Here is a 12,760-nt window from a genome sequence, read left to right as displayed (position 1 = left end):
GCCAGAAAGGAAAAGGGAGACAATGCTACACACAAAACCACCCTCCAAACTGCCCCAAAGACACAAGGAAGGGGAAGAAAAGGAGCTCTGAATATCGGAAAGAGCTTTCAGAAGCCTATGCAGGAAACGCAAACTTTCAGTGGGAGATCTGCTGGCTCATGGAGCAGGTTTAAGTGTGACACGATGGCCGGTTTCATAGCCAGAGCCAGGTCAGAGCTAAAGATGAAAGGGAAGTGGACTGCGGGGAAAGCCTGGACTGTAGAATCCAACAGAGTGGGGCTGCATATCCAGGGTCTGCTGTGTAACCTCCCTTCCGGTCGACAGTGAGAACGGGCAGAGACAACACAGGTGCCGGGCAGGTGGCTGGCCCACAGCAGGCACTTCACCATCACCACGATCACCGCAGTTACTGTTATCTGGGGCCTCAGGAAGCTAAGGGTAATGAATTAGAAGGGCTTCCCAGGTGACACAGTGGTAAAGAAATCACCTGCCAATGCAGGAGATGCAAGAGACTCAAGTTCAATCCCTGGGTCGGGAAGAATCCCCCAGAGAAAGAAATGGCAACCCACTCCAGTATTCTTGCCTGGAAAATGCCACGGACAGAGGAGCCTGGCGGGCTACAGTCCACAGGGTCACAAAGAATCGAACGCAACTAAGCATAGACACACACAAGGGAGCTGTTAAGAGGCAAGCAGAACAGTTCGCATTTTAGACAGGTTCGCTTCCTTCTCTTTCTCCCAACTGTGGTCTTTTCCTGCCCTCAAAAAAAAACAAACAAACAAACAAAAAAAAAAACAGGAAAGGAACAACTATATGCCACAGTCCTTAGAGAAGTTCCAAAATAAAAGTGACCTGGAGCCACATGTGTGATTAACTACACATCCCATTTGGCACTGCCTGCCTAGAAGCCTGGAGCCAAATTTCAAACTCAATCATGCCAATCACATTAACCCTCATGGCTATCAAACTATATCTTTCTAACAAACTACACTTCTTTGTCCTCATTTTGCATTTCTTCTTACACTGTTGGTATGTCTGTTGTTGTAAGCCCATCTCAAATCCCTTTTGGAATGAAACAGAATAATACATAAAAGAATGGAGGGTTCTGAGCTTTCTGACAGGTGTGTGTGTGCTTAGTTGCTCAGTCTGACTCAGTGTCTGACTCTTTGCAACCCCATGCACTGTAGCCCACCAGGCTCCTCTGTCTATGGGATTCTCCAGGCAAGAATAGTGGAGTGGGTTGCCATGCCTTCATCCAGGGAAACTTCCCAACCCAAGAATCAAACCCAGTCTACTGCATTGCAGGTGGATTCTTTACTGTCTGAACCATCAGGGAAGCCCTCTAACGGGTGAGGATAAATTTATTAAACTTGGCCCCTTTCCCATGACAATGGATCCTCCTAGATCCTCACTCCACCCTACAGCCATCTCACTGGCATGGCACGCCCATTAACAGTTGCTTCTTTGATGTCAAAACACATACATAAATTTAAACACCCATAATTACTCCCAGAATCTGTTATACACATACATACTGCTAACTAAGGGCTTTTCATAATAAGCAAGCAGTTAGACAAATGGGAAATAGAAAAGAAGCACTGCCACACAAAAAAACAGGTCACAATAAAAATTAGATGATAGGGAGCAAAATTGTTGCCATTCCAGCAACTAATGAAAGTATATCACTGTCAACAAGCAGCCTCTTAGTAGTGCTACAACCCTTCTTGGGAATCAGGAAACACCCAGAGGGACCAAACTCAGGGGCAGGCGCATGGGGTCATTAGGAAAGAGTTGGGGGAGAGGGGCAGTGGGCATACCCGGGGCAGATTTTACTTTGAAGTTAAAGGGCACAGGGAGGATGAAACCTATGATTTGTTGTTGTTTAGTTGCTAAGTCACGTCCAACTCTTTTGCAACCCCGTGGACAGCAGCCTACCACGCTCTTCTGTCCATGGGATTTCCCAAGCAAGAATACTGGAGGAGGTTGCCATCTCCTCCTCCAGCAAATCTTCCTGACCCAGGGATCCAACCCATGTCTCCTGCACTGGCAGGCGGATTCTTCACCACTGAGTCACCAAGGAAGGCCAAAACCTATGATACATCCCACTTTTTCTAAAAGACAAAACTGATCTCTCAGGCCTGTTTACCTTCTTCTGTCCGCTTCTGTCGCCAAAGAGTCTTTTTCCAATTTACTGTTCACTTCCAGGACTGCTATTTCCAAAGTCGATGATTACAAATGAGAGGTGTGGTCTCAGATGGAAAATACAACTACAGGTCTGTGTTGTCCTGATGAGAATCTAGCAGGGAAGTCAATAGCAAAACCATGCTTCACCACAGACAGCTTTGTATTAATCATTGTAGCAAGCATGCTTCTGATACAAATTCTCTGCTGGCCTATAAAATTGTTTATCTAACTTAAGTATAACTGTTTCCCCAAATCTTGTCAACCTGCTGTGGTTATTATTTTCAGGTGTAGGCTGTTATATCCTCCACAGAGGAAAAGCAGAAGCCTCTCCTCAGTTGCGGAGAAGGCGATGGCAACCAACTCCAGTACTCTTGCCTGGAAAATCCCATGGATGGAGGAGCCTGGAAGGCTGCAGTCCATGGGGTCGCACAGATTTGGACACGACTGAGCGAATTCCCTTTCACTTTTCATTTTCATGCATTGGAGAAGGAAATGGCAACCCACTCCAGTGTTCTTGCATGGAGAATCCCGGGGCCGGGGGAGCCTGGTGGGCTGCTGTCTATGGGGTCGCACAGAGTCAGACACGACTGAAGCGACTTAGCAGCAGCAGCAGCAGCAGCTCCTCAGTTGAGGAAACTTAAGGTGCCTGGGAGATAGGAATTTAGAAAAATGTTAGAGAAGGGATGATTTATAATAGATCTTAATGCTTATCTTCCACCAATAACAAGCCAGGAGGAGGGGGTGGGGATGGGGTTGATTTAGTAATTCCCTTGCATTTAAGGAGGACAGCATGAAAAACAACTACCTCGGTCATAGGAGTCAAAGTAATGATGGCTTGGAGCCAGTAGGGCATTCTTTTCTAATTTACAAGCAACAACATTTATCATTTCATCTTGAAAAATATTTGCCCTTAATATTTGGTAGAAACATGCACAAAGGCTGTCTCTGATCCTCCCTCCCATTATTACCACCAGAATCAACTGGCTGTTATTTTTAGCACAGACCATATAAAATAGCATATGTATAAAAATCAAGTTATCTTTAAAAACATCAGAAAGAGTTGGAAGGGCTTAGGTTGGAGGAGGAAGCAATCTTGGTGTTAAAAAAAAAATAGATACAGTTAAGGTAACTTTTATTTAAGTTTACAGACATAGAAAGTAAGTTGGTGGTTGTTTAGGACTGATTAACAGCTTTACTGAAATAAAATCCACATGCCATAAAATTCACCCATTTAAAGTACAACTCCATGGCTTTTAGTATGCTCACAATTTATTGACATTTATCAATGGTATTTAGTAATATTCATATACAACGGTGGAACCATCTGCTGCTGCTGCTGCTGCTAAGTTGCTTCAGTCATGTCCGACTCTGTGCGACCCCACAGATGGCAGCCCACCAGGCTCCCTCATCCCTGGGATTCTCCAGGCAAGAACACTGGATTGGGTTGCCATTTCCTTCTCCAATGCATAAAACTACAATTCAATTTTGGAACATTTTGTCCCCCTCAAAGAAACTCTGTACTCATACTCAGTCAGTACCCGAGTTCTCTCTTTTGCCCTTCAGCCCTAAACCACCACCGATTTACTTTCTATCTCTGTAAATTTGTCTGCCATGGACATTTCACATGTATGGAATCAGACAGTATATGTTTTTTGTGTCTTTCACTTAGCATAATGTTTTTAAGGTTCATCCACATTTTGGCATGTATCAGTATTTCATTCATTTTTATTGCTAAATAACTTTCCATCATATGGATATATATATCACATTTCATTTATCCATTTATCCATTGACAGGCATTCAGGTTGTTAACACTTTTGACAGGCATTCAGGCATGCAGGTTGTTCCCATTTTTTGGCTATTATGAATAATGTTGCTATGACATTCATGGACAAGTTTTCATGTGAACGTATGTTTTCTTTTCTCTAGTATATACTCTTAGGAATGGAATTGCTGGGTCACATAGTCTAAATGATTTTTAAAAGCTATTGGCATGGCTGCAGTAATGAATTTCCAGTGTCACACATGAAGAAGGTAAGAGATACTTATTTTTCCTCCTCCATCTTATCGTCCATAAACAAACTCTCCTTCGTTGTCTCTTTGTCAGGGCCTTACTGCTCTGGATCATCCTCGACACTCACTCTGTAGACATAAAATACTCCAGGTCTACCCTATGAGAGCAGTTCAGAGCCAGAGAGAATTTCCAAAGATCACATATCCCAACATTTTGTCTTCTAACAAAATAGAATACAACCATCTATTCCTTAAAGTCCCCCAAAGACGGGAAGAATGCAATTTCCCTCAGCTGCCTACTCTCAGTAATACCTTCAAATCACTAATCCCAAATCATACATACAGTCAACATTTTTTAACCAAGTTTTAGAGACTATCCCCACAGGCCCTCTTTCTTTCCTTCCTCACTGAGCATATGATGTCCCTTGATGCCAGCTCATTTTACGTATCTTCAGGACAACCATGTCGATTTTTATCTAACACAGTAAATACAAGTGTGGGAGAGCTCTGCTGTCATTCCTTGAGGTATTTTTCTTTTGCTTCAATAGTCTTATGTGAATCTATTTTCAGAATCAACAACAGTACCGCACAATTTAACATGCAGAATTTCTGCTGTTGCTGCTCTTGTAATAGCTCGGACTTGTTTTTTCTGTCTTGGTTCTTCTGAGACAGCATATATAACATGAGTAATTATTGCTGCTAAAGAACTGCTGGAGTCAGCAGTACTTCATATGAGCTGCACTTCCTCCTCCCCTTCTTCCCCTCCCACCACAAATTCTCCCCCATAAGTTAAAAATTAAAGACGCATTACTGGGATAAAGAAATCTGACCTGAAATATGTGCCGCAGCAACAATGGCAAGCAACCAAGAGTATTAACAATAATTTCCAATGTAGCTGGGAAGGTTAGATGATTTGTCTTTGAAATGAGCCAACTCCACACACTTTCACATGATTAAAATCAGTTTGCTTTCCCTTCTGACACCTCGCCTCCCCTAGTCCTACTCCCCCCGCCCCCCTGGAATGAAGAGTGGCTGAGGCACATAAACAAATGGTTCTGGAAATTAACTTTCTTGATCAGAAACAAGCTCAAAGATAAATTCTGCTCTGCATGAGTTTTTCTACACTTCACTGGGATCAGGGTTTATTGTGGTTTCTCTCTTCCCAGAGAAATAATACCCTAATGATAACATTTCTGACACAGAAGCTTAAAAACAGAAAGAATGACAACTGTGTGTTATCTTCAAAGAACTAGCAGGACCATTTTCCACAATGTGGGTCATTTCGGAGCCACAAGACAGAGGAGGCTATTTCGCTCGTACGATAATGACCTTGGGCAAGTGAGTTATCACTGCACCTGTCTATAACCTATAAATTGAGGGCAGTAATAGGACTTCTTGGAATAAGTGTTTGAGTGGTTCAAACAGTGCTGAGGACAGAGGAAATACTGAGTCACTACGAGCTTGGGTCATCATCACCACCACCAAGACCATCTTCATCTTCGAGAAGGTGCTTGGCTAACATAAGGAGCTACCCACCCCAGGGCTTTCATGTGAATATTAATACAATGGAATTAATATAATTCCATTTCCCCTGACACATCCTGCAGGAGCAGTAGGCTCACAAGACAAAAAGAAAGAAGACAGACAGCACAGAAGGAGATGAGAGACATTCTACAACAACAGAAAAGTGGCAACATTGTTTTTTCACAACCATGTTTTAAAAGTAAAATTCTCAAAACATTCTTTCCAATATGGGGGCAGGAGTTGGGCAGGAAAGATGAAAAGCGGAGAAAGCTCTCTAGAGAGAAGAAGTTGCCCAGTGCAGAGAGCAATCCTTCTGGATTAATTGAAATCGTTCTCTCTCTCTCCTGTACTTTGTTCCCTCCTCCCCACTTATGTTCATACATGAATACATGAGCATCCTCATTAAACCCAGAATGGAAGAAGAGGACTCCACATCCAGAGAAGTGTCTTTACAAATTCCAAGGGGCAGTGGGTAGAAAGCTGGCACAGCACCTACCTCTCTCTGCGGCTGGCCGGGCCCCTGGTCGGCGGCACGGAGGTTCAGGACATGCACCTCCTGGGGCAGCCCCACCGTGCCCCTACTGGCACATCCCGACAAGGCGGTAAAGCTCTCCATCAAGGCCTGGACCGGATGGGAGGCGTTGACAGGCGACAGTTCACACTGGGCACGGGGCTCTGGACCTGCAGAGGGAATCACAAACACAAACCCTTCAGAGACAGCAGTTAACTGTGGTACGATTAAATTAACTGTTCTGGATGTACAAGCCATGGCCAACCCACCAGGGGTGCCTTTCCAGGTAAGTTGTTTCTAGAAGTGAAAAGTGAAACTGTTAGTTGCTAGTCATGTCCAACTCTTTTGCAACACCATGAACTGTAGCCCTCCAGGCTCCTCTGTCCATGGGATCTCCAGACAAGAATACTGGAGTGGGTTGCCATCTCCTTCTCCACGGGATCTTCCTGACCCAGGGATAGAACCTGGGTCTCCTGCATTGTAGGCAGATTCTTTACCATCTGAGTCACCTGGGAAGCCCAAGTTGTTTCTAGAACTAAATGGCTAAAAAAGCTAGTCTACTCTTCTAAAACCCCAACCTTAAACTCCTTTTGGATGATTTTGATGTGTATTTGATTAAATTCCCTTTTAGACACACAAGTCACAAATGTTTTCTTCTGGATGGAGGAAACCTCCCATCTGACATCTGTGTTCAATTCTTCCTTCCCCTCTTAGAAGAAAACCAGAGATAAATGAATTGTGTAAAGTCCAATATTTAATAGGTGTTTAATAGGTATTAAACACCTAAAATTGCACCCAAAAAAGTATAAGAGGCAGATTCTACCTTTTAAGTGCTTCCTCTTCTTAGAGAAAGCGAAACAAACTTAAGAACATACAAAACCAAGAAGGAATGAGCAGAGGCAGTTGAAGCCAGAGTTACACAGCAAAGTTTGGGAGAGGCCAGAAAGACTCTCCCAAGAGAAGCGGGATACAAGCAGAGCCTCTGAAAGAAAAAGTAAAGGTCTGATCATCCGTGACTCCTGCTTCCTCATTCTCCCTTCCTCTAATCAATCAGAACTTAAATCTGAAATCCATCTATTCCTTCCTACCTCTACTTCCTGTAGCCGTCACTGTCTCTGTCCCTAGACAATGGATATTCCTAGAAGGAGCCTCTGGTCTCAAGCTCTCCAACCTACCTTCCACACAAGCATGGTTCACCTAACCCAGCGTGGTCCTCATTGCATTGCACTGTGTGTGCAATCAATTGTGTTCGATTCTCTGCGACCGCATGGACTGTAGCCCACCAGACTCCTCTGTCCATGGAATTTTCCAGGCAAGAATACTGGAATGGGTTGCCATTTCCTTCTCCAGGAGATCTTCCTGACCCAGTGACTGAACTTGCCTCTCTTATGTCTCCTGCATTGGCAGGCAGTCCTCAACCAAATGGTCATTCCAAATGCAAAGACCTGCCTCTCTCATCCCTGTAGGCATGTCCCATCCCTTAGAGAACTGCTGGCCTATGAATAAAGCCTGTGCTCTTTAAACTGGCATGCAAGGCCTTTCTGGATCTAGCCCCTTCCTATTTCTCCAGTCTTACCCCTCCCCCATCCAAGAACCCCAAATGGCTTAAAGGTCTCCAAACATGATGTTTCTCAACTCCAAGTCTTCATTCAAGCTTGTTTCCTTTTCCCAAACTCGACTTCCATGCTATCTCCACCCCTATAAGAAACATCCCAAACTGAGGAAGATCCTCAGTCACTTCCTCTGTCCTCCCATAATTTTTCTGCCTTTCTTCTGCTGTTTCTTTTCTATGCTGTAACCACCAGTATATAAGGCTGTCTTTGCCAGTCCAGTGGGACCTCCCTGACAGCTGTGGATTATCATCCTTGTATCCTCAGCACCCATCACAGTGCCTCACATGTGTAAGATACAAAAAATATTTCTTAGATGAATCATTAAGCTTAAAGAAAAAAAGCTGTCCGCTCCCTGATCAGTGATTAGGGGACTTTATGGAGCTAACATGGGAAAGAGACTGCTACACTGATGGGACATGCATTAACTGAATTGCTAGGGAGGGACATCCAGAAATAAGGAGGAGTCAGTGACACTTAAACCTCACATACCTCCGTAAGATTGGCGCTGTCCTCAATGAGCTGAGGAGCCTGGGACTTGAACATACAGCATTCTAAATCACCACCTTCCAAATGGAACCAGATAAAAGACCTGCATGCACTTCATGAGTTCTTCCTGACTTCCATACAGTAAAAATACTCTCCAGGATTACAGCCCCAGTCTAAAATGCAAAACCAGGCAATCCTTCATCCCTCCTGCTATACTATAAGCAGACACCCTGCCTGGTGTGCCAAGTCTATTTCAGAACTCACAGAAATTATCTAGGCTGATAACAGTTATCTGGTCTGAAGTGAAGTATGTACCTTCTCAAATAATCACTGCCACCCTCTGTATTGCTCTCCTGAGCCCAGTCGTTTTCTGAGAAAGAGAGGTGGTGAAGGAAGACGTCATAGCAGCACAGTCAGGAGGTATTGGATGTGCAACTCCCTGAAGTCCCTGAGCAAGGCAAAGGGTATGAGCGGGTGCCCCCACCCCTCCTCCAGCCCTTACCAGCCACAGTGAGATGTCAGGTGCCTTTCACACCCCAGAGCTCCAGAAAGTCTCCTACTCCTACTGAACCCTGGGGACTTGCAGCAGCTATTGCTACCCATACTTGCTACCCTTCCGAACTGATTTCACGGCATCCTGCCATGAATGTGCCATTATCACAAATGAAGTACAAATGAAAATACTTCTCGGTTCCATTTTTGTATGTATGTGCAAAGCTCTGACTGAGCTGCAATTCCACCCAGAACACATCCGCAAAAGGCTTGCAGTCTGCTTGAGTCGCCCTTCTCCTTACCACCCTCCTCCTTACACACCACCATTAAGATCTTCCTTCAGTCACCACACTGCTCATCTCCACAAAAAAAACTCACTGGCAACAAAAGAAAGAATAAGGTCTCGCCCAGAGAGGAAGGGAATCAGAAGAGGAATGCCCCCCGCACCAGGCTTCCCCGGTGGCTCAAATGGTAAAGAATCTGCCTGAAATGGGGGAGACCCAGGTTTGAACCCTGGGTTGCGAAGATCCCCTGGAGAAGGGAATAGTTACCCACTCCAGTATTCTTGCCTGGAGAATCCCATAGACAGAGGAGCCTAGCAGGCTACAGTTCATGGGGTCAGCAAAGAGTCAGACACGACTGAACAACTAACTTTCTGCACTGAAGACGATGCCTCACCTTAACAGTGTCTGTTCCCTGTCCTAACAGAGTCCAAAACAAGGCACACCCCCACTATATAGGCTGCAGCTCCAGTCATGAGTTATCCAAGTCAGTCCAAGGTCAAAGCAGAGAGAAAGCAATGCACAGGGCACACTCTGATCAACTGACAGGATAGCTGCACTTTACAGAGACCCACTGGGGTCAACATTTAAATACACTCAGTATACAGTATCCCTGACCATCAGACATACTAAAGTTGTGTTGGTTACTGACATGCTTTAATGAATTTTTTTCCTCCAAGTTTAAAAAGGAAAAATAGCTACAACATATGATTAATATATTTTTCATTGGAAAAGACTCTAATGCTGGGAAAGATTGAGTGCAAGAGAAAGGGACGACAGAGGATGAGATAGTTGGATGGTATCACCAACTCAACGGACATGAGTTTGAGCAAACTCCAGGAGACTGAAGGACAGGGAAGCCTGGCGTGCTGCAGTCCATGGGATTGCAAAGAGTTGGCATGACTTAGCAACTGAACAACAACAATTAATATGGATATATTAATCCATATATATGGATATATTAATCCAAAATATGGATATATTAATCCTTCCTTCCTTAAGGAAGGAAGAGAGGGATGGAGGGAGACAGAGATTGTGAAAAAGAGAGATAAAAGAAAAGAAAAATCAGAAACTATCTATCCCATCCTCCAAGGGTATGTAAGAAATGGTGTCTTCAGCAGTTCAACACACAATGTCAGTCTGGTCTAATTAGTAAGTAAGTAATAAGTAAATAAATAAGTAGCTCCCAGTAATTGCTCACTATAGGCTGGACAGTGCTAGGTGCTGTATATCATTCCAATACCACCCTAAGCAAGTGGTATTATCACCATTTTAAAGAACAGGAATGTAAGTTCAATGAACTTAAGTAACTCTTCTAAGCCTGCCCCAGTCACTCAAGGCCTCAAATTCACACCTGCCTCCCAAGTTAGTATCTCTGTAAAGTGAAAGTTTTCATTAAAACACATTGGGCCCACATGGGCTCATTGGTGAATTCTACCAAACATTTAAGAAATTACACCAATTCTCTATAATCTCTTTCAGAAGACAGCAGAAGAGGGAATACTTTCTAACTCATTACCTTAATACCAAAGCCAGACAAAGACCTTGCAAGAAAAGAAAACTACAGACCTGTATCTCTCGTGAACACAGGTACAAAAATTCTCAACAAAATACTAGCAAATCAAATCCAGCAATGGATACAAGGGATTATACACCACAATCAAGTGGGATTTATCCCAGGTACGCAACATTTGAAAATCAATTAATATATCCATCTCACCAACTAGCTAAAAAAGAAAAATGAGGAGAAAAATCACATGATCGTATCAATAAAAGCAGAAAAAGCATTTTACAAAATCTAACAATCACACATGATAAGGACTCTCAGCAAAGTAGGAATACATGGGAACTTCCTTAACTGGATAAAAAACCTGTACCAAAAGATCTCACAGTTACCACTGTACTTTCTTGTACCACTTTCTCACTAAGATCAACAAGAATATCCCCTCTCATCACTCATTTTCAACATTATACTGGAAGTGCTAGCTAATGCTAATGTATGGCCATGTGATGAAATTCTGGCTAGATATAGCCTGAGGTGATATATACAATTTCTCAGAAGTTTCTTAAGAAAGGAAGGAGTTGTGTTCTTCTGACCTCTCCTCCTTCCTGCTAGCTGGAATACAGACTGTGATGGACAGAGCTAAAACAGCCATCTTGGGCCATAAGATGGTAGCAACGTGGTGAGTCTAACAAAGAATTAAGACAGATGCTGCCTGGGTCACTGATGAACGTGGCGCTGTTGCTTCAGCTCTGGACTGCTTTTTTTTTTTTTTTTTTATGAAATACATGTAGCTTTTCTCTTATTCAAACCAACATTACTTTGAGTTTTCTGCCATTTATAGCTCGATCTACCTTAATTAATATACTGGCTTTATTTTACTTCATCAAAACTACCAAGCTTCTTCCCACCAGAGCCCACATGTACAAAGTTTCTTTCAGCAACACTTTCCTCACCATTCCTATCACTTACCCCTGCCCTGGTGTGATGAACCCCTATTCATTCTTCAGATCTCTCAAGGAAGCTTCTCTTAGCTCTTTCACATTAGATATACATTTTTTGGTACTCTCATGGTACTATTTCTCTTCACTGCATTGCATGTGGTTCAGGTCAGTTCAGTTGTTCAGTCATGTCCAAGTCTTTGCGACCTGCAGCACACCAGGCTTCCCTGTCCATCACCAAATCCTAGAGCTTGCTCAAATTCACGTCCATCAAGTCAGTGATGCCATCCGACCATCCTGTCCTCTGTCGTCACCTTCTCCTCCTGTCCTCAATCTTTCCCAGCATCAGGGTCTTCTCCAATGAGACAGTTCTTCGCATCAGGTGGCCAAAATATTGGAGTTTCAGCTTCAGCATCAGTCTTTCCAATGAATATTCAGGACTGATTTCCTTTAGGATGGACTGGTTGGATATCCTTGCTGTCCAAGGGACTCTCAAGAGTCTTCTTCCAACACCACAGTTCAAAAGCATCAATTCTTTGGCACTCAGCTTTCTTTATAGTCCAACTCTCACATCCATACATGACTACTGGAAAAACCAAAGTTTTGACTAGATGGACCTTCATCAGCAAAGTAATGTCTCTGCTTTTTAATATGCTGTCTAGGTTAGTCATAGCGTTTCTTCCAAGAAGCATGCAACGTTTTTTTGTGCAATTATCTGTTCAACATCTGCATACATTCTAGGACTACAAATACCACTAAAATGTGGAATACAATCATTCTGTTTCTGCTGTATCCCTTATACCACCATAATGTCCATCACATAGTATGCATTCAAATATTAATGAGGAAGGGGGCAGGAGAGGAAAAGGGAAAGGACAATGAGGTGATCCACACACAAAGGATCATATCAAATAGGAGACTCAATCTTAGAGTCTTTCTTTGACTCTTTACCTAGTAGCCACAGCTCCAGTCTTTTTTGTTTGTTTTGCATTGGGGTATAGCTGATTAACAATGTTGTGATAGTTTCAGGTAAACAGTGAAGGGACTCAGTCACACATATACATGTATCCATTCTCCCCCAACTCCCCTCCCATCCAGGCTGCCACATAACATTGAGCAGAGTTCCACGTGCTGCCCAGGAGGTCCTTGTTGGTTATCCATTTTAAATACAGCAGTGCGGATGGACATGTCCATCCCAAACCCCCTAATCATCC

General features: G+C 43.4%; 1 protein-coding gene across 5 annotated transcripts in view; it reads right to left on the bottom strand.

The window, feature by feature from the left end:
- The window catches only part of TGFBR3 (transforming growth factor beta receptor 3), a 209,277-nt gene that overhangs the window by 117,677 nt on the left and 78,840 nt on the right, over positions 1-12,760 (bottom strand). For all 5 annotated transcript variants that reach the window (XM_005204336.5, XM_024990080.2, XM_005204335.5 and 2 more), the window contains one exon: positions 6,218-6,402. In XM_005204336.5, the coding sequence (XP_005204393.1) occupies positions 6,218-6,402 (185 nt within the window). The remainder of the gene's footprint in view (positions 1-6,217; positions 6,403-12,760) is intronic.

Source organism: Bos taurus, chromosome 3, assembly GCF_002263795.3.
Source record: "Bos taurus isolate L1 Dominette 01449 registration number 42190680 breed Hereford chromosome 3, ARS-UCD2.0, whole genome shotgun sequence".
Classification (NCBI taxonomy): Eukaryota; Metazoa; Chordata; class Mammalia; order Artiodactyla; family Bovidae; genus Bos; species Bos taurus.
The sequence above is the reverse complement of the archived record's forward strand: the minus strand, read 5'-3'. Positions and strand labels throughout refer to the sequence as shown.